The 21,137-nt window shown below is 42.5% G+C and overlaps 1 protein-coding gene across 1 annotated transcript in view; it reads left to right on the top strand.

The window, feature by feature from the left end:
- Nucleotides 1-13,799: 13,799 nt before the first annotated feature.
- The window catches only part of LOC148873861 (Tetratricopeptide repeat (TPR)-like superfamily protein), a 56,077-nt gene continuing 48,739 nt past the window's right edge, over nt 13,800-21,137 (top strand). Inside the window, exon 1 of the mRNA XM_088955976.1 lies at nt 13,800-14,193. Coding sequence (XP_088812102.1) covers nt 13,963-14,193 — 231 coding nt within the window. The 5' untranslated portion in view covers nt 13,800-13,962. The remainder of the gene's footprint in view (nt 14,194-21,137) is intronic.

The following is a 21,137-nucleotide window of genomic DNA, read 5'->3' on the forward strand; positions in this document are numbered from 1 at the left end:
TCACAAGCTCAATACTGATCCTGTAGTTAGACCCGTTAGATAGAAGAAATGCAACCTATCCCCGGAGCGATGGAAAGCAGTCGACGAGGAGGTCCGGAATCTCCTCACAACCGACTTCATAAGAGAAGTCTATTACTCGAGCTGGGTAGCCAACCCTGTTCTAGTAAAGAAGGCTAGCGGAAAGTGGCGCATTTGCGTCGACTACACCGACTTGAACCGAGCCTGCCCGAAAGACTGCTTCCCCCTCCTCAGAATCGACCACTTAGTGGACACAACCGCGGGGCATGAGTTGCTGAGTTTCCTAGACACCTATTCGGGCTATATCCAGATCAGGATGGACCCGGCTAATGAAGAAAAGACCGCCTTCATCACAGAGTTCGGTCTATATTGTTACAAGGTTATGCCCTTCGGGTTGAAAAATGCTGGGGCAACCTTTCAAAGGCTTGTAAATAAACTATTTGACCCATTGATTGGCATAAAGGTAGAGTGTTATGTAGATGACATGGTCATCAAAACCCAATTCTCACACGAATTAATACAAGACTTACATTTTGTCTTTCAAATTCTATGACAATTTAACATGAAGTTGAATCCAAACAAGTGTGTCTTCGGTGTTACCTCTGGTAAATTCCAGGGGTACATCGTCAACTAGCGTGGCATTGAGGCTAATCCGGATAAAGTTAAGGCCATCCAGATATGAGGCCACCCCGGAAATTGAAGGAGGTTCAGAGGTTGAACGGTCGCATAGCCGCTCTGAGCAGCTTCATGTCCAGGTTGGCAGATCGTTGCCTGCCTTTCTTTAAGGCAATTAAAATCAAAGGGTTCGAGTGGACCCAAGATGGCCAGCTCGCGTTTGACGAGCTCAAGAAATATCTCACTAGTGTACTCATCTTAACCCAGCTCGAAGAGGGTGATGTTTTAGAGTTGTACCTCTTTACAAGTGACGAAGTGGTCAACTTGGTACTAATAAAGGAAGTAGATCGGGTCCAATGACCCATCTACTATGTTAGTAAAGTATTGTAAGGAGCAGAGACGAGATATCCAGAGATAGAGAAGCTAACCTATGCACTGGTCATCACAGCTCGAAAGCTTCATCCGTACTTCCAAGCTCATACTATTATCGTCCTCACCGACACACCTCTGAGGCAAGTCTTACTTAAGTCTGAGGTCTCTAGTCGACTGACAAAGTGGGCCATTGAGCTCAGCGAGTACGACCTCCAATACAAGCCGTAAACTGCTATTAAGGCCCAAGCCTTAGCAGATTTCATTACGGAATGCACTTTCAGCTTCGAAATCCCCAAACTGGCATAGGAGAGACTCCCTTCAACCTCACCTACGACACCGAAGCAGTTATCCCAGCAGAGATCGAAGTGCCTACGCTACGACTGGAAGCATATAATGACAAGACAAATGAAGATGAACTACGTACCAACCTCAATCTACTCGACGAAGTAAGGGACCTTGCGTACATCAGGACCGCAACTTACCAACAAAAAGTAGCTTGATACTATAACACCAGGGTTAAGAAGCAGAACCTCCGCGTTGATGACCTGGTCCTCCGTAAAGTTATGGTACCTGAGCCCGGTGTTGGCAAGCTCGGGTCCAATTGGGAAGGACCTTACCGAGTGAAACGAGTGCTCGGGGAGGGAACATATGAGCTCGAGACCCTCGAAGGGAAACAAGTACCTCGGGCATTGAATATTGTCAACTTGAGACAATATCACCTGTAACAACTAAGTAGACCACGAGTCGCTCCTAGAGCCTAAGAGCCAAAATGCCAAGCTAACGTGACCTCGGCGTAATAAGACTCAGTCTTCTCCATAGCATGGGCAAACCACAAAGGCAGACTATAAGTCACCCCCCCAGCTTATGGGCTTAAACACCGAGCTAACTGAGACCTCGACATCAAGAAAGACTTAGCCACTTCAGTGATGAAGTCAATGTATGAAATATCAGAGGTGTAAATAGCTTGGATTTAAACCCCATGAAACATAGCTCGCCTCAGTGCGTTGGTTGAACTAAGGAATAACCGACAAGTGTATGGGTCGAGCATACATGGTAATCACCTCACCGTGCACCATAGAGATGCCTTAAATGATTGAGGGACAGTTCGAGATAACGACTATCGAGAAGTCCTACTTCGGGTATGTAGCTCTAATAGCTTGGGTGTTGAGATAGCCTTAGCAAAAATAAAGAGAGCACATCATACTTGGAAGAAAAAGAAGAAATTTCATTACCATTAAAAAAAGGGGGCGGGGGGGGGGGGGAAGAAAGAAAAATAGCAAATGATAAAGCAATAACCGAGCTAAACAGCTTGAGAAAAGTCTAACAGTGAAAGGGCACAACCGCCCAACAAAGGATCTTTTCAAGACTGGGTTTATGGAACCTGGGAGCCACCAGAAGTCTAGAAAAATGCCGCCAAAGCCTCAGGGATCCGCCTCCTCGTCCTCGTCCTCCAAAGAGTCAGGCTCCTCTTCCTCCGCCTGGTCCGCCGTCTCGGTAGACAGACCTTTCATGGTGATGCCATCGAGGTTGAGCTCAGAGAATTTCTTCTGGATCAACCACCGGCAGAGCTTAAACCCAGAGTGGTACAAACTCGATCCATATTCTACCTGAAGGTCATGATATTCTTGGGAATCTTTGAAGTCCCAGACCGCCTTCTCTCGTTCGGCCTCCACCATGTTGTCAAAGTTTCGAGTTCGATCCAATAGAGTGGACCCCAAATCATGAACATGTTGGCGAAGGAGCTCCCTCTCCGCAGCCACCCTTGACGACTCCTCCCTATAAAGCTCACTCTCTACAGAAAGCCTGGCGATCTGGGCCTCCTGGTCTCGAATGAGCAGCTCTTGGGACTCGCTCCCCTTATGAGTGTGAAGGAGCTCGCCCCGAGTCCGGTCGAGCTCGCCCTGAAGCTTCTGAAGGTTGACCTTCTGGATATGAGCATCGCATGAGTGGACATGCGTCTGGAGGGCCATGGTGTGTATGGCAGTGTTTACCTGCTAACAAGAGACAGGAGTCAAAAAACAACAAAAAGGAAAGGAGGGCAAAGGAAGATAGAAAGACCACTTACCACCATACAGTGAGAAGCAGCGAGCGCGGCAAGATCCCCAAGCTTCATCGCCCCCCACTTAGCGACCTCCTTGTTGCAGATCGCTCTTTGGCTTCTCCCGCGAGCTAGGACGAAGTCGTTTATGCCCTCCTAGTTCCCCACTAGGAGTTGCGGATAGGGAAACAACCGAGAGGAACCCGAAGGGAATAACTCTTGCTACGGTAGCTCGCCCTCCTCGAGGCTGGCCCCGCCGGCACCCCCTTCGGATGGAGGCGGTGGAGAGGTGAAACCCGGCTCAGCAGACTCGAACTCAGTACCCTCGGAGGGGGGAGTCTGGTCGGGGCGCGACCTTTTTACTTTGTGCCTCTGGTTGCTTGACAGAAGGCGGCGCGAATCAACACCTGACATGATGGCTACCAAGAAGAAAACGTAGAATGTCAGTTCGGTGAAAACAAAGTGCGCGTATATACAACACTGTGACAAGGTACTATGCGACCTAAAGAGGCAACCTACCCGGTCTCAGGCTGGCCTGCACCAGCTTCTCCTCGATCAAGTTATCCGAACAGAGGAAGCCAACTGATGCCCAGGACAGCATCGTTTTTTTAGTATCGGGGTCCAGCTCGACCCCGGAGTCATGGATGGCATCTCCCCAAGAAGTAGGGAAGGGCCACCCCTCAGGGTTGTGGACCAAAAAATAATCCCGTTTCCAGGCAGGAATTTTATTCGGAAGCTCGTATAAGAGCTTATAGCCACAGCATGGAGAGAAGTAGTAGAGACGCCTCTCCGGTGGAGCCCCGAGAGTGGCATTCTTTATACAAAGGATAGCAGAAAAAACGTCGAGGTTCAAGGGAAGATAGTATTCATGACACAATGATATAGTCCCAACCATGTTCCGAATGGCATTGGGATGAAGTTGATCAATGGTGACGTTAAAGTGGTTTAGCACCTCCACTATCAAGGGGTGCAAGAGGAGACGCAGGCCAGCCTCAAGCTGCTCTTGGTAGATGACTATCTCATTGGGGCTATGCTCCCACAAAAAGTTACCGGTGGGAAGACAGTAGATGAGGTCCCTGGGAAGGTGGAAATAGCTAATTAGAGACCTAAGTCTCCCCTCTATCATGGAGGAAGGGCCAAAAGTATCAGGCTCCCTTCCCAGGGAAGTGGAGGCTTCATCACCGGAGGTCTCCCGAGCCCCCGGAGCCTATTCCCAAGCTCCCCTTGAGCTCGAGGGAGCATCATTATCCTGGTCACCGCCCCGATGACAAGTGTAGTACGGGTACCCAGAGATGACTGATAGTAATCGAGACTCACCGAAAGGGACGAGACGGAGTGAACTGAGGAACTCGAGTAGACTTGACAGATGCGCGACCTCAGAATCCGAAGACAGCAAGATGGTGTGGGGGAGAATGAGACCCAGAGGGCCCATCTATTTATAGCCTTCACGCCTCCGATTCAACGGCCCAAATTAAGGTAGATCCAACGGTTCGCAGGTGTGTTGACCGCACGCCTTCTGAAAACTGAAAGGCAATTGGTTGCACGTATCCCATGATTGAAGTAATGACGGCTGCACGACATCCGGAGTTAAGAGCCACTATAGCACGTTTTCGAAATCTGAGAAGTCAGAAAATCTCCTGATTCCCGCGAACGCATTTAATGTGAGTAGTCAATCAAGTTTGAATTTTGGTCAAATCAGTCCATCATACTTCATGAACTCCTTGCGCTAAGCTAACGCTCTCAGCCCAAGGAGTGGGGGCAATTGATGGAGGACGATTTGACCCAACCTATAAAATGATGACACGTGAACTTGACTCAGCATGAGCCGCAGCTCAGCCTCATAGCCTGATAATGGCTAAGTAACAAGCCTATAAAGCAGCTCGCTATATCACAGCTCGCCAAAGAAGGAGCTCGCTACAACACGAGCTCTGGGTTCCCCGAGCTACCCCAAAGGGGATATCCCGATGCTACCTTAGCTCGCAAGCTAGGGAAACCAGCTCGCTCAAGCCCCTAAGCAGATAAGTCATTGGAAGGGCAACCCTCAAGTATTCCTAAGCTCGCTACAAAATAGCTCGCAAGTGAGCAGCGCGAGCGTTTCTCAGGAAGCTTCTATCTGACATACCGTACCGATTAGACTACGCCACGTCCCTTGCCTGATGACGCAGTCCCTGTCCTTTCAATAGTATGCACCCATGTCTCTCAACAGGCGGAGGCGTGCCTGCCCCTTTGGAGACGTGTCACCCCTCCGAGCAAGGGGTACGTCGCAACGGCCACCTGCGCAGCCCTGGCAGGTAACGGCTACAACAGGGACCCAATGGCGGTTACACTCGATCTGACAAGAACACCCCTATAAAAGCCCTTGAGGCAGAAGGGGAAGGGATCTTGAGACTTTTGAATACTTTCGCACTCTCACACTCTGAGTACACCTTTTGCTCGCGAGCTAACCTCTCGAGCACAGTGATAAAATGCGACCTACACTCTTAGCTTTTGCATTATTCTTTTCTCTTTCCCCTACGTTCTGACTTAAGCATCGGAGTATTCCCACTGGGTAAACCCCCGGAAATCCTTCTTTTCCATCTTCTCAGGTGCCATCTATTGCCAGTAAGGAGCCAGTCCCCAGCTAGCTAGGAGTGCCCGGATCGTGCCGCATCAGAAACTATAATTTATAAAGGGAAAATTCTCGATTAGTACTCTATGTACTTTAGGCCTAGTGCCACTTTGGTCCCTGAACTTTAAAATGTGACAATACAGTAACCAAACTTTTAAAACATGGCAATCTAGTACCTGTTGTTAACTAGTTGTTAACCAGCCGTTAAGTGAAATTTAAAAAAGACACAAATGCCCTTTGAGTATCATCTAATTTTCTTTATCAACCATTCAAGCATTGACTAAAACTTAACAGTCTCAAATCCTTACCTCTTCTATTCAAGAAAGTTAGGGTCACTAGAATGCCCACTCAAACCTAAACGTGATCCCAACTTTCTTGAATGGAAAAGGCAAAGATTTGGGACTGTTAGTTTTTTTGTCAACGTTTAGATGGTTGATAAAAAAGTTAAATAACACTTAAAGGGCATTTGTGTCTTTTTCAAATACCACTTAACAATTGGTTAACAACTAGTTAATGGTAGGTACTTGATTGTCACATTTTAAAAGTTTGAGTACTGAATTGTCACATTTTAAAGTTCAGGAACCAAAGTGACACTAGGCCCAAATTACAGGTACTAGTCGGAAATTTTCTCATTTATAAACAACGGGACCAGTTAATCAAATACAAGCATCCACCTCCTTTCTTCCTCTAAAATCCTACAAATTCCCATTTTTAAACAATTTGTCTTTATACAAATTGCACCACACTACTCTCCTTCCACTAAAATCCTAGCATCCACCTCCTTTCTTCCTCCCGGTTCTCTCAATCCCCATCTGCTCCCGTGAGAGAATTGGTATAAGCTTGACAAAAGTTAGGGCTTGTTAGTTTCCTCTTAACTCCCATCTCTTAAGTGGAATCTTTTAACTTTAATAGAAAAATGATTGTTCGTTTCCTCTTATCTCTTATCTCTTAAAGTGCAATCATACAAGTTTTTGTTTTCTAATGATATCCCCAAAAGAGAGAAACAAAAACTCTCATATACAGGGGGTCAAAATAGACATTTGATACTTTTCAGAATTCATAATTCAGAGTTCAGAACAATATTCTTTGCATTCTGTAATTATTGCACTTTCAAATGTCAGACTTTAGAGAAAATGAACAGGCCCTTAGATTCTATAACATCTAGTGAGATCTTTTCATATTCTATTTGAAATCCTTGAGTCATTATTGTATTAAGGCCTCTCATTTCTCGAGGAATCATAAGAGTAGTGTTAGTTCTTCAGGCTCGATTTGGTTTGTGGGAAGATTTGGTGGGATGGGATGAGAAAGTGTAAAAATTTACACTTCTATTGTTTGGTTTTATATATGGGAAAATAATGGGAAAAGCATTGTTCATCATCTCTTACCTTTGGACAGTGCCGCCGAAGATAGTAGTTTAGATTAATAGGTAGCACTATTCATCATCTCCCTCCATCCTCTTCTCCATTCGTTAGTCCTCTATTGAATGTCTCTGTCGGCAGCGAGGGAAGAAGTACACTAGAGCACCAGAGCCGTTGGTGAAACAGCAAGAGAGAGGCTTGAACTAGCTGCAGCAGTTCGTTAGTCCTTTGTCGAACGTCTTTGCTGCTACAACTAGTTGTAGCAATGAGAAAGAGGCTTGAAGTGCGGTTTAGGAAATCCGAGCTCACCACCCTCCATCGGATTCTATGTTTGCTGCCAGGTTGAAGACAATGAAAACCCCTCCCTTTAGCATAATCCCTCTTTCTCTCTCTAATCATCTCTTCTCTCGCTTGAATTGAAAGACCCTAGCCTCTATATGAGAGTCTCTCTCTACTCCCAATACAGCCTTTCAAAGGGAAACCACTAGAGCCCTCCCCCTCTTATGCTCTCTCTCTCAGACTTCCTCCCTCTCTTTCTTAGTTCTCTCTCTCCTCAGTTTGATGGTAACAATGGTTTCTCAACTTTTTCCATCGGGGTCGCACGGTTTTGGTGCGACCCCAAATCCACATTTTTGGGATCTCACATCCCACATTTTTCACATCCCATCCCTCTATTTCCCTCAAAACAAATGAGAGAAAAATGAATATTTTTGAAATATTCCCATTTTCTCATCCCCAACCCACAAACCAAACAGAGCCTTAAAGATTTTTTATCCATTGGAAAGAATCATCATGAGGAGTTCTTTTTTTTGGAAGATAAATATATTATATTGACAAAAAGAGACAGGAATACAATCATCAACCCTGGGTATCCCATGGAGGTAATTGTTACTAACAAAAAAAGGAGATGGATAAGTTTTAGCAAGCCGGGGTACCACATGGGTAGTAGAGTTATATTTCCTACTTATGTACATAAATTTAACCAAGTTTAAGTTTTGTAGTACCAAAACAGACTGCAAAAACAACTAGTGACTAGACTAAGGATAATTCTTTCGATGGTTGAACGTGCTTATCAAACACTGTGAATCAACACAAAGATACACTTCATCAAATCTCCAGCTTTGAAGCTCTTTAAGTGCCTGGAAAACAACAAATAATTCAGCCTGAAAAACTGAATGAACGTCAGAAGTATGCCCTCCTAAAATTTTTAAACAAGATAAATTTTTGAAATGATGATTATGCCAAAAGTATATAATGAGCTTGAAATCTTCGGTGCATCAGTAAAAAAGAGAAAATCAGTTTGTTGGCTCACTTTGAGAGATAAGATATTTTGATCATGCGGATTGAACTAGGGGGAAGATGATTTTGGTTTATCAAAAGATGAAAGAGGGACTTCACTGAGTTGGCCACTTTGGTCGGGGAAGAAAATTTATTCTAAAAAAGATTGTGAGGTCATGCATGCGCTTAAGGCTAGCCAACTTAGGATTTGCAAGAAAAGATTGTGATCATTGATGAGGTCATGCATGCGCTTAAACTCGAAGGAAAAAGAACGTTGAATCATGTTGGGAAAGTTAATATCCTAGGGATTTGAAAATAAGATTGCTTGAGAAAACTAGCACTTAATAAGTAAGTGATGAGCATCTTCAATGTGTGAATTACATAAAACACATAGATTGTGGTCATTCTAAATATGCAAATTTGCTTTGATTGGGATGAAGTTGTTTATGAGGCACCAGAGGAATAATTGGTAGTGAGGGGGAATGGACAACTTCCAAATATGCTTAAAATAGAATTCCAGATCTGAGTTCAGAGTGGGTAAAGAAGCTTGCAACTCCTTCCTATTGTTGAAATTAATTAAGAAATTCCCTGAGTTGTGGTGCACCCAGACCCATGAGATGTTATTGATAGAAGGTTAGATGGGGGTTCTGAGAATTTTATCCATTTCAGCAAGGGGAAAAGAAACCCGAATGGTGTCTATTTTCCAATGACTTTCTTGAATGAGATCTGTTATAGAGGCACAATTAAGGTGACAGGGTAAAGGTTGAGGTATCCACTCAAACTGACCCTAGTAGGAGTGTGAACATGACTTGGAGGTTCCTGAGGATTAGGTACTTCCTGATGACGATTAACAGGTTGTTGCGGTGGTTGAATTGGGATATGGACAAAGTCACTAAAGACAAGTTTTTTCCAAGAACGTCACTAAAGACATGTCCTTCTCATCTCTGTTTTGCACGAGTTTCCCCTCTCCATTGAAAGTTTCATGTTCGATCCACTTATTCGGAATCTCCTCCTCTCCCATCAAGAAGTTGAGTTCATGATGCACAAAAACGTTATAGGATCACAACTTCGCGATGCATAGGTAGAATGAGATGGTATATGATCAGAAGAACTGGAATAGGTTGAACATGGGAAGTTTCTTGCTCAGGAACTATTAATGATCGCTTGATATTCTGGATGCTTAAGCTCCGATGGGACCCAAGGTAAGATGGGAAGATCCTCGAAAGGGAGCCCAAGGACTTACCTGTTTTCGAGGCTGATGATCAGTTCGCCATGGTTTACCTTCTAGCCACAAAAAGAGATAAGTGGAGCAACAAGGTATACCTAGAGAGCACATACTACTTACATGGATGCTAGGGGATTCTATTCGATAGGTATGGGGAGAGGAGAGGATTGAGAACTACAACCCAGGGTTGGATGATCACCGATGGCTTCTCGTTACCCACTTCATGGGTTGCAAGCCTTGTGGGAAGTTTGGGGTTGGGGATTATCTTGTTGAGAGATGCTTGAAGCAGAGATGGACAGAGCTTTTAATTTTCAAGATTAAATACTACAGATTTATGGATTCATCCACAAGTGGTTAGCCAATAGGGGGTTAATAGGATTCTGAGTGAGACCAGCAATCCTCTTGAGGTAAAGGATGAGCTTGGGTTGCTTTACCCTACATTCAAAGCTGTAAAGGTATCATCTTCTTGACAACCAGATTAGAATTGGCATGCTCCCCTATCTGGTTTTGTTCGTTATTAAGTCATAATAGATGTGATTTTCTGCTGTGTATTTTGTTCTTATATATGTTATGGTAGGTTTTGTAATTTTTCCTTCTTATTTTTGCTCTATGACGATATCAAAATCAAATGTTTAAATTATAATGATTTCAAATTCCAAAGGGAATAAAAAAAAAATGCAGTGATATGATTTCAAATTCCAATGATTTTAAGTTATAATGAGCAAGAGAGCATTGGCAAAGAGACGACGGGGTATTTCTATGTGCTGGCTTCAAATAGAAAGAGAGGAAATACAATTCATTGGCTGAAAAGTGAAAATGGCACTTGGACCTCAACTCCACATACAATCTCTTCCATTTTAACTTCCTACTATAAAATTTGTTTACTACCTCATCTCCATCGTTGATGATTTCAAGGGTCTTCCACATATGCTCACTACTAATGATAGTACTGTATTAACTTCCATTCCTAACAACATTGAGATAAAAATACACTTTTTAGCGTGGAAGCATTTAAAGCACCGGGTCCTTATGGTAAGCATGCTGCAGTGTTCCAGAAATGTTGGGAGACTTTTGGGTCCTGATTTAGTGAATGTAATTTAACAGTGTTTTGAGAGTCCATATATGATTGAATCATTGAATGAAACCTTTATTTGTTTGATCCCTAAGACATCAGCCCCAGAACTAGCTTTTGATTTTTGGCTCATTGAACTCAATAATGTCTCATATAAACTTATTGCAAAAATCCTTGTCAATATATTGAAGTCGCTTCTCCAGAAAATCATCAGCCTGTGTCAAAATGTATTCTCTCCAGGCCGGCAAATAAATGACAACATTATAATGGCAAAGGAAATTGTTCTCTCTAAAGACACAAAAAGGAAAATCCTCTTATTTCATATTAAAATTAGATTTCTCAGTGGAATGGCTGTTTTTAATGAAGATCTTAATGTCCTTGGGCTTTTTGAGAGATTTTGAACACTTGTTGCTCAGTGTTTATCGACTACTCATTTCTCCATTATGTTAAATGGGCAACTAGGTGAACCATTTCAGCCATTTAGAGGCCTCCATCAAGGGTGCCCACTTTCTCCATATCTATATATCATTTGTACGGAGGTCTTATCATACCTTCTCTCTCGCCAACTAGAGGGTGGAGGACTTCGAGGTGTCCCTCTTGGACGAATTGGTGTACAACTCAACCACTTGTTTTTTTGCTGATGATATGTTATTATTTGGAAATCCAATGTTTGAAGGAACAACTAACATCTTTCTATAGATGGTCTAGTCAAACAATAAATTTTGCCAAATCGGTTATTTATTTCAATGGCAATGCCCACCAAAGAGAGTGAAATGAGATTTCACAAGGCTTGGGAGTCCATATAATGTGCAAAGATGAGGTTTATCTGGGAGTACCTCTCCTAAAAGGCAATTATAAATTTGTAGACGGGCATCATTTGGTGGAACGTGTTAAGATAAAGTTAGTTGAATGGAAGTTTCTTTTGCTTTTGCAAGTTGGATGCATTGTTCTCATCAAATCTACTTTGGAGGTGGTTCCCTCTTTCCGAATGCAAACTCATTTATTACCAAAAGAGACATGCTCACAACTAGACAAATTATGCCAGAACTTTTGGTGGGGTGATATGGAGGGGCAGAACAGGTTGCAGGTTCTTGCATGGTTTGGATTCATTATGGGCTAAAATATTGAATGCAAAATACCTTCAAGGAAAAAAAGTATGGAACTATACACCTCCTGTAAGATCATCTTCTATTTGGGGAAGTTTGCTCAATTTGAAATCATTATTGGCAAAAGGAGCTATGTGGTTAATTGGTGATGGGTGGAATGCTGATTTTTTCTCGATCCATGGAGTGGTGTGGGCTCTTCTCTACAATAGTTTTTTTTTGTCACAAGTTGCTCATTTTATTGATGCCAACTCACACAATTGGAATCTAGAAAAGTTTTTCTCCCTCCAAATTTGGTAACTCAAATACAAAATGTTTCCCTTCCTTTTCCCAATTCACAAGTGACAAACAAACTGGTATGTTGTAAGACTCCTCATGGCCACTTTACATGTTCATCAGGCCTCCATTTGTTGTCCTCTTCCACTCCTAGCTCCTCCACTTCCCAATACATAAAGGTTGATATGCATTGGACTCATTTGTGGAAACACAAAACTATGCCACCTGCTCTTAAAATGTTTTTTATGGAAAAGTGCTTTGAATATTATATTCTTCCATTTGTTAACAACTTGGGGAAACACAATTGCTCTTTTCAGGGTGCTTGTCCGTATGTTCTACCACCAAAGAGACTCTATTACATTGTTTGTTCTTCTGCTGCACCAGTTGTCTAGTTTGGCTCACACATGCACTTTAAGACTGCTTCTTTGAATTTTTCGAAGGTTACAAATTTCATTTATTTCTGGTGGAGTGAAGACATGAAGAGTGGTTCTATTGAGCATGGCCTATTATTATTAAGTGGTGCAGCTATTATGCGATGCATTTGGTAGGCAATAAATGAAAAAATTTTAAGAGATGCTAGTTTTGATCCTGGTACAATTATTTGTAAAGCCCAGACAATCATCGATAGCTGTGCGAAAATTACTCGAGTAGAACATTCCCCACAAGAACAAGACCTCTACCCTTCTTAGAGATCATTTCGATTTGTACATCCTGGCCAGAACAATCCCATTGCACTGTGATAATGCCCAAATGGCTGAGAGCCTTATTGGAAGGTTTGTCATTGGCATCTACCTTATCATTGTCAAATGTGGTTTTTGAGGGTGATGCTGAAAGTATTTATAATCTCTTGTTGGTTGATCAGTTTGATCCACGGTGGCAGCTTATTCATGTATTAGCAGCTAGTAGAAGTTCATTTCAAACCCTTTCAAATTGCTTGGTGAATTGTGTTCACCGCTCAACCAATAAGGCTGTCCATGCTGTAGCATAACAAGTAGGAGTGGATTCGAGCCAAGCCGAGCCGAATAGCTATTTGAGCTTGACTCGCCAAGGTAGTATGAGGCTTGAGCTTGAGCGCAAGCTCAGTTCGAGCTGGGACCTTGAGCTCGAGTCAAAAGCTCGTAAGCTCGAGCTCAACTTGAGAAAAAGGTTTTATAAAAATAAAAAAAAAATTATATATAAAAAATATTTTTTATTTGATATTTAAAAATTAAGAATTATAATTATTAATTCTTATATATAAAAATAAAAATATTATATATATTGTTTTCTATTATTATTATTATTATTATTATATGGATGCATGTATGTATGTAGCTATTCGAATTTGGCTCGCAAACCTCAAAAACCGTGCTTTATTAGGCTCGAGCTCGACTCGATTAACAAACTAGCCTGTAAATTGGGCTCAAACTCGATTGCACGAACTCGAATAACTCGTAAAGTGCTCGGCTCGTGGCCACCCTAAGCAATGACTTTCATTGGGTCGGCCTTATACTTGATCCATTTCTCCAGATTTTTTGGTTACTTTTCTTGTAAGCAATGTTTCATCAAGCTAATTTAATGAGATGGTCTTCTCGCTTTTTTCTCAAAAAAAAAAAAAAAAATCCTAGAGACCACACTTGAACAATAGACCAAGGATCCATGCGATCCACTAACGGTCCGGATTCGACACTAGTACTTTGCTGAGGATGTATTCCTTTTCATATCAATGGTTCACCCCTCACTAACCGTTGATGATGGAACTTGGGGCCGGTTATATAATTCTCACCTTTAGGTTTGGGACACGAAACAGATCATTTCAAAGTGTATCATTACACAACATCTGACCCATATTCGATCGGGTTAAAACAGTTATGGGTCGAATAATTTCACAACGCAAATGATGTAATGAACATGGGATGGTTGTCATTCGGATATATACTCGGTCTCGGTGCTTAATTACGCAGTGCAGCTTTACTCCGCTCAGGAGCGAAAGTTTCAGAGAGAAAAGCCGGAAGAGAAGATGAAAATAACATGGGCGAAGAAGAGCGGCAACAAACGCTCTCTCCCCGCCATAGCTCACTATCCGAATCTCCCTTTCGAACAGAACGAAGATGACCAGAGCGAAGCTGACAGAGCCCAATTAGGCCAAAGGAACCACCAGAAGGATCAAGAAACGCCGGAGTCGGTGCCTCTTAACCCAAATTTAAAGCTCGCTGAATCCTTTCATTCTCAGGGAAATAAGTTTGCAGAGGTATTTAATGTTTCTTCTCTTGTTTTCTTTTTGATTCCTCTGTTCAATGGTTCCTTTACCCCTTTTCTGGTTTAGAAAAGTCAGTATTTTGAGTAGAAAATATAGAATTTAAACACATTTTGTTGAATTTGGATATACCCATCAATGCTCTTTATTAGTTTTTGCATGCTTATTTTATATAATCCCCAACCCATAACAGAAAAGATGATTATGGAGTCAGGATCCAAAGTCTCGCCAGCTTGCCATGTGATTCTTCTTGGGTGGTATCATTCCCCCATTCTAGAAATCTGCCTTGTCCTCAAGGCCTGCATTAGGAAACTTCTGTATCAGCTCAGACCAGCATTCCCAAGTGGCATCCTCCCAGTGTGTACCCTTCCATTGCACCAATACCTCGGTCACTGCAGCATTTCTTTGTTTCACCATGCGTCGATCGAGGATAGCGGCCTGCTCTAGATGTAATGCCCCTTCTGCTGTTAAAGGTGGAAGAGAACCACTGGAAGTTCCAGTGAGGAGTCCCCTACTTTAGCCTTCAGTAGAGACACGTGGAATATTGGGTGGAGTTTACACCCAGCTGGAAGTTCCAACCGATAAGCCACCTGGCCAATCCGCTCTAAGATCTGAAAGGGCCCGTAATATCGGACAACCAGCTTTTGTGACTTTCGAGCTGCTACGGAATTCTGGCGATATGGTTGCAACTTCAGAAAAACCTTGTCTCCTACCTGAAACATCCTGTCTGTTCGATTCCGGTCTGCAATCTTCTTCATCCTGTGTTGGGCCTGTAGTAAGTTTTCCTTCAGTCTTCAAACTAAGATGTCCCTGTTCTTAAGGGAGTGAGTTTTGCAAGGTGCCAACCAGCTGGTTGGTAAGGTCTCCTGCTGGTCGTAGCGGAGACTTGGGATCAAATCCCACCCTGGGTTGGGGGATGGGCTGCAGGCTACCCCCGTTGTGTAGTAGCCCTTCCAAAGTTGTAAAAAAAAAAAGGGTGTGAGTTTTGGGGCTGAGTGGAAGTTTGTACTGTACCACCATTCAGCCCGTGGGAGCCATCTCACCCAAGTATGAGGCTGTTCACTAATGAAACTTTTGAGATAATTTTCAAGAGTCTGTTTCAAGACCTCAGTTTGACCATCAGACTGAGATAAGCAGAGCTCATATTTGAGCTAGGTGCCTTGAATTTTGAATAACTCCCAGAAATTTCCTGTACAAATAGGATCTCGATCACTGACGATAGATTGGGGCAGACCATGTAACATGAAAATTCCTTCTATGAATAGCAGGGCAACATCCTGGGTGGTGTATGGATGAGATAGAGGTAGAAAATGCCCATATTTCGTCAGCCTGTCAATGACTACCAAGACCACTGATTTCTTGTTAGAGATTGGAAGGCCCTCTATAAAGTCAAGCTAAATAACAGACCATGCTTGTTCTGGAATTGGGAGGGGCTGAAATAAGCCAGGTATGGGCACATTCTCATTCTTGACTCTTTGACAAGTGTTTGCAATCCTTAATCCATCTCTTCACTTCTTTTCTATAACCTTCCAACAACACACCACCTTGAGTCTTTGCATAGTGTTAAAGAACCTAGAGTGCCCCCAGATGGTGATGCATGAGCATCATCAAATTCTTCTTCTGAAAATGTAGTGGGGATTGAGAACAATGTGCCCCTTTTTCAAGAGTAGCCCATTGCGCCATTCATATTGGTGTTCCTGAGTTTTGCCTGAACCTCCTGGATGCTTTTCTATAGTTGGGGGTCTTTAGTGACTTCTATCTTAAGCTCCTCCACCCATTTGGGAACCGATCGGGAAATGGCATGGATTTCCCCATCTACCTTTCTGGATAAAGCGTCATCCACTGTATTGTCTCGTTCCCTCCAATAGAAAATTTCATAGTCATAGCTGATTAGTTTACTGATGAGTCTCTGCTGTGTGGGTGTTGAAATCCCTCTATTGCAATATGTACTCCGAGCTACGGTGATCTATAACAATGCAAAATTTAGCTCCCAGAAGTTAATTCTCCACTTCTGGACAACAAAGACTACTGCCAGTAATTCTTTGTCGTATGTGGATAAGTGGAGAGCTTGTCCCTTCAGTGCCTTGCTAAAAAATGCTATTGGCCTCCCCCTCTGTACTTGCACTGCTCCTAGCCCATTACCACAAGCATCTGTTTCTAATGTAAACAGTGCTTGGAAATCTGGGGTGGCTAAGATGGGAGTGGATGCCATTGCTGATTTCAAGGATTGAAAGGCCAATTCTGCTTCTGGATTCCATAACCATTCCCCTTTCTGTAACAATTTGGTGAGAGGTGTTGCAATGTTCTCGTAATTCCGAACAAATTTCCGATAATACCCTGTTAACCCAAGGAAGCCTCTGAGTTCCTTGACAAAAAGCTGGTCTCGGCCATGCTACCATGTCCTGAACTTTTTCTGGATCCACCTCTACCCCTTGGGATGAGATAATGTGACCCAAGTAGCTGATCTTGTTCACTCCAAACTGTCATTTACTTCGCTTAGCTAACAGCCGGTGGCTCCTGAGAATTTCTAATGCACTCCTAAGATGAATTAAATGTTCTTCCCTGGAACCACTGTAAACCAAGATATCATAAAAAAAAACCAAAATGTATTGCCACAGTTGTTCTCAGAATACCTAGTTCATCAAAGCTTGGAAAGTGGAGGGAGCGTTTGACAACCCAAACGGCATTGGCCTTCATGAGTGCGGAAAGCAGTCTTTGGTATGTCTACCTCTTGAACTTGGATCTGGTGATAGCGTGACTTGAGGTCCAGCTTGGAGAAAAAATGGGCTCCATGTAATAATTCATCAATCAATTTGTTGATAATGGGCATCGAAAATCTATCTCTGATGGTTGCTCTATTCAACGCTCTATAGTCGACGCATTATTGCCACCCCCCCATCTTTTTTTTTTTTTTTTAACTAAGAAAACCAGGGAAGAAAACAAGCTTTGGCTGGTTCGAATAATTCCTTCCTTAAGCAAGTCCTTGATGATCCCTTCAATTTCTCATTTCTGGAAGTATGGATAGTGATATGGACACACGTTAACTGCCTTGGATTCATCATTTAAATGTATAGCATGGTCACACTGTCGCAGTGGAGGCAAACCCATCGGACTCTAGAATACATCTTCAAACTCAGCCAGTAAAGATATGATATCTGGGTCCGTTGGTTCTCCTGTCACATTTCCTGAGGAGGTTAGTTGTAGTAAGTAAATTTGATCTGACTTACCACCTTAGAGGCTCTACCCACATCCATCCGTTGTGTGAAAGATTTCTGTATTCCCTTGATGAGGTCTTCCCTTATCATCAGTGAACTGCAAATTTAAGGTGGCAAAATCCTATACCACTAGTCCAAGGGTTCTCAGCCAGTGAGCTTCGAGGACTACATCGTAACCTCTTAGAGGCAAGATATGGAAATCTGTTGTAATTGTACCTTTAGAGGTTCAGATGGGTATCTTCAAGCACTTACCATCTCCAATGATTTTTTCTCCATTGGCTACTTGTACCTCGAATGATATTATTGGGGTTACAGGTAGTTTCTACCTTTTCACCACTGGAGGAGGGTCCATGAAGTTATGTGTAGACCCACTGTCGATCAGCAGCAGCAATAGGTGACTGTCTATATGACCTTGAATGTGCATGGTCTGCGGGGAGCTAGATCCATTCAGAGTTTGAAGAGAAATCTCCGGGATTTCTTCTGTAAATTCAGGTTACTCTTCGTTTCTTCAACTTCTTGTTCATCATTCAAGGTTGCAACAATCCAGAAAAGCTTTTGGTTCTTGCAACAGTGTTGAGGGGTGCAACTTTCATCGCAATTAAAGCATAGACCTCGATCTCTCTTTTCTTGTTCTTCTGTTGGCGTCAGCTTCTTCACCTTCGGCATTTGCTACTGATTTGGAATAGGGGTGGAGTTACCCACACAAGTTTTGCTAGGATCTCCTCTCGCCAGTTATTGTTTGATATTCCATTCTTCTTCCTTAAAGAGTCCAGTCGAAGGGCCTTAGATATTGAAGGTGGCTCGGACTTTTCAACATGTGCTCTTAATTCTGGGCGAAGTCCTGCTATGAAACAGCCCACTAGGAACTCATTCGAGACCCCCTTGACTCTGCTAGCCAGGTGTTTAAATTCCTCCATGTAATCTTGGATCATAGCCGTTTGGGAGAGTTGTGATAATCTCCTCGCCACGTTCGCGGCCAGAAAACCATTGAACCAGCTTCTATAGCCGATATAAATTGTGACATGTGGGTTGAGACTTGAGAATGGTGGTCTTTGAACTAGCAATACTAGTCAATTGCCTTTCCTTCGAACCCCAAGCTGGCCATGGAAATCCACTGATTGTCAGGCACATCCTGTACTTCAAAGTATTGCCGTATGAGGATGAGCCACCCATCAACATTGGTTTCATTTAATCGAGGTAACTCCACCTTGAAATATCTCAGAGCTGAACCCCGTAGTGCCAAAATGAGCTGAACCTTCCACTCCCTTACCTTGATCCAAGGAACCTCCTGGAACAAAACGTTGACTAGTCTCCTCTACTCCCCATGGTTTCAGGTGGTTTAGCTTGCCAAGCATTTCATCCAGCTGCCGGTTCATTTCCTCTTGGTTTTTCTCCACATTGCTCAACCGATCTTCGGCATCAAACATCCTGCTATCCTCATGCCCAGTCGACTTTGATTCCAGTCTGATATCAGTCTCTTCTAGTAGGTGAGAAGAAGCCTTAGTCTTACCCTGAGCTACTATTCTACACTACTCACAAGGGAAATAAAGATGAAAGGAATAGTGATTTACTATTACTCAATGAGTCAATGATCCTTCTTTCTGATTTGGTAATACATATATAGAGAAAAAAAGGAAAATTGTTATAACTAACTAGTGACGTGGTACCCAATGATTACTGCTGATAATGTCCTAATCATAAGAGAATATCACTGCCTAACGATTTAATAGAAAAGACAATTTTGGAGTCAGGATTCGGAGGAGTCTCGCCAGCTTTGATGGAGACCGGTCCAGCATTATAAGATACATTCTCATAAGAAGGCCAACAAACAGGTTTTGATTTGACATGGAGAAGACTCTTGGGACTTGGACTGATCTGGTTGGGTATTTTCGTCATTTTGACCAGTCCCATGTGGGCTTGGGCTATAGCATCTTGTTTATCTAGTTTAGTAGGGCTTGCCTTTCAATTCTCAGTTTATTTAGTACATAGAAAGTTATTGTGTTTCTTGATGCACAAGACAAGGGGTGGCATTTTTGTAATTAGGGTGAACAGTATTCCGGGCCACACAAGTCACTCTATAAATAGATGTATTCTCTTCTTTTTGAAGCTAATGAATGAATAAAGATTTCTTTAGAGCAAGTTTGCTGTATGGAGGGATTCCAACAAAGCCTAGAGTGATTCTAGGACCCCTTGGAGTGATTCCTTGGGATTTCTCTCTCTCTCTCTCTCTCTCTTCCTTTCTCAGTCTCTCTTTCTAACTTCTGATAGTTTGTTCCAGCCCTACTACATTTCCTTTGTATTTATACATTATTTGTGACTATTTGATTTTAAATTTAGTGTTATTAATATATTTATGGAATTTGTATGTTTTTCCTTAACGTATATAAGTGTTTCCATTTTTTTTTTCGTCTATATCCATGCGTTTCCAAAGCGTATCCGTATCCAAGTTGTTCGATACGACACTCGATACTGATACTTTGATACGGATACACTTAAGGGTAGCTCACTGGCTGAAATCTATGGAGCTATTCTCAGAATTTTTCATGGCCGACTTATTGAGAAAGTGGAAAGAGATAGCTACCTCTACCCATTGTAAGAGGACTTCTTGGCCCTCTTGGTCCCCCCCTCTCTCTAGATTCATAAAACTGAATTTTGATGGTAGTAGCTTAAGGAATCCAAGGTCTTCTGGGATTGGGGGCGTGTTCAGGAATGAGGATGGGATTATTATTGCTATGTTCTCAGGCCCAAATTGGAGAATTAAACATCAGATGCTTGGTTCTTGAAGGGGACTCGGAGGTGGTGATTAGGTGGCTGAAAGGAGACAACAGTGATTTGTGGAGCTACAACAACGAAAAGAAAAAATTTAAATGGTTGAGTAGGGATATTGAGGTGAAGTACAACTGGGTGAAGAGAAGTGCTAACTCAATGGCTGATGGGTTAGCTAAGCAAGGGGCGTTTAAGGAATCTCTGTTTTGGGCTAATTTTTAGCTTTTTTCCTTGTCCTTTTGTTGTTGGGGAGTTAAGATAGTTTACCTCCCCCTTTCTGTAATTAAAGTTTTACAAATCTTATTCATTAGTAAAGCTTATTATTATTGATCCAAAAAGAAAGTACTCCACATATGACAAGGAAGTCTATGCTGTTGTGCAATATCTTTGACATTGGCATCATTATTTAATTCCCAAAAGTTTGTTTTGTATTTAGATCATGAGGCACTCAAATATCTCAAATCTCTGAGGCATCTTAGTAGTCAACATCAGAAATAGGCTGAATTTTTAGCAAAATATAACTTTGTGATTAAGCATACAACTAGTGCTAAGAACCGAGTAGCCGATGCATTAAGTCGTGTGGTGTATATACTTCATTCTATGTTTGTACAAGTTGTGGGGTTCGATCAGTTGAAGCAAGATTGTTGCCGGTTGCAATGATTTCAGCATCATTTATGGTTCTTTACAGGCTGGGGAGCAATCTGAATGTCTTGGCTTTTCTATCCATGATGGTTATTTGTTCAAGGGAACTTGCTTGTGTGTTCTTAACACTTCACTACGTGATTATGTTATATGGGAGTTACATGCAGGTGGAATTGCTGGGCATTTTTGGTCGGGACAAGATCATTGCTATGGTAGATCGTTTTTGTTGGCCTAGCCTTAAGGCTGATGTTGATCGTGTGATCAAATGGTGTAGAATTTGTCAATTGGCAAAAGGGAGAAAGTAAAATACAGGGT

The sequence above is a fragment of the Nelumbo lutea genome, chromosome 1, assembly GCF_056320005.1.
Source record: "Nelumbo lutea isolate HS-2025 chromosome 1, American lotus-T2T, whole genome shotgun sequence".
NCBI classification, from domain to species: domain Eukaryota; kingdom Viridiplantae; phylum Streptophyta; class Magnoliopsida; order Proteales; family Nelumbonaceae; genus Nelumbo; species Nelumbo lutea.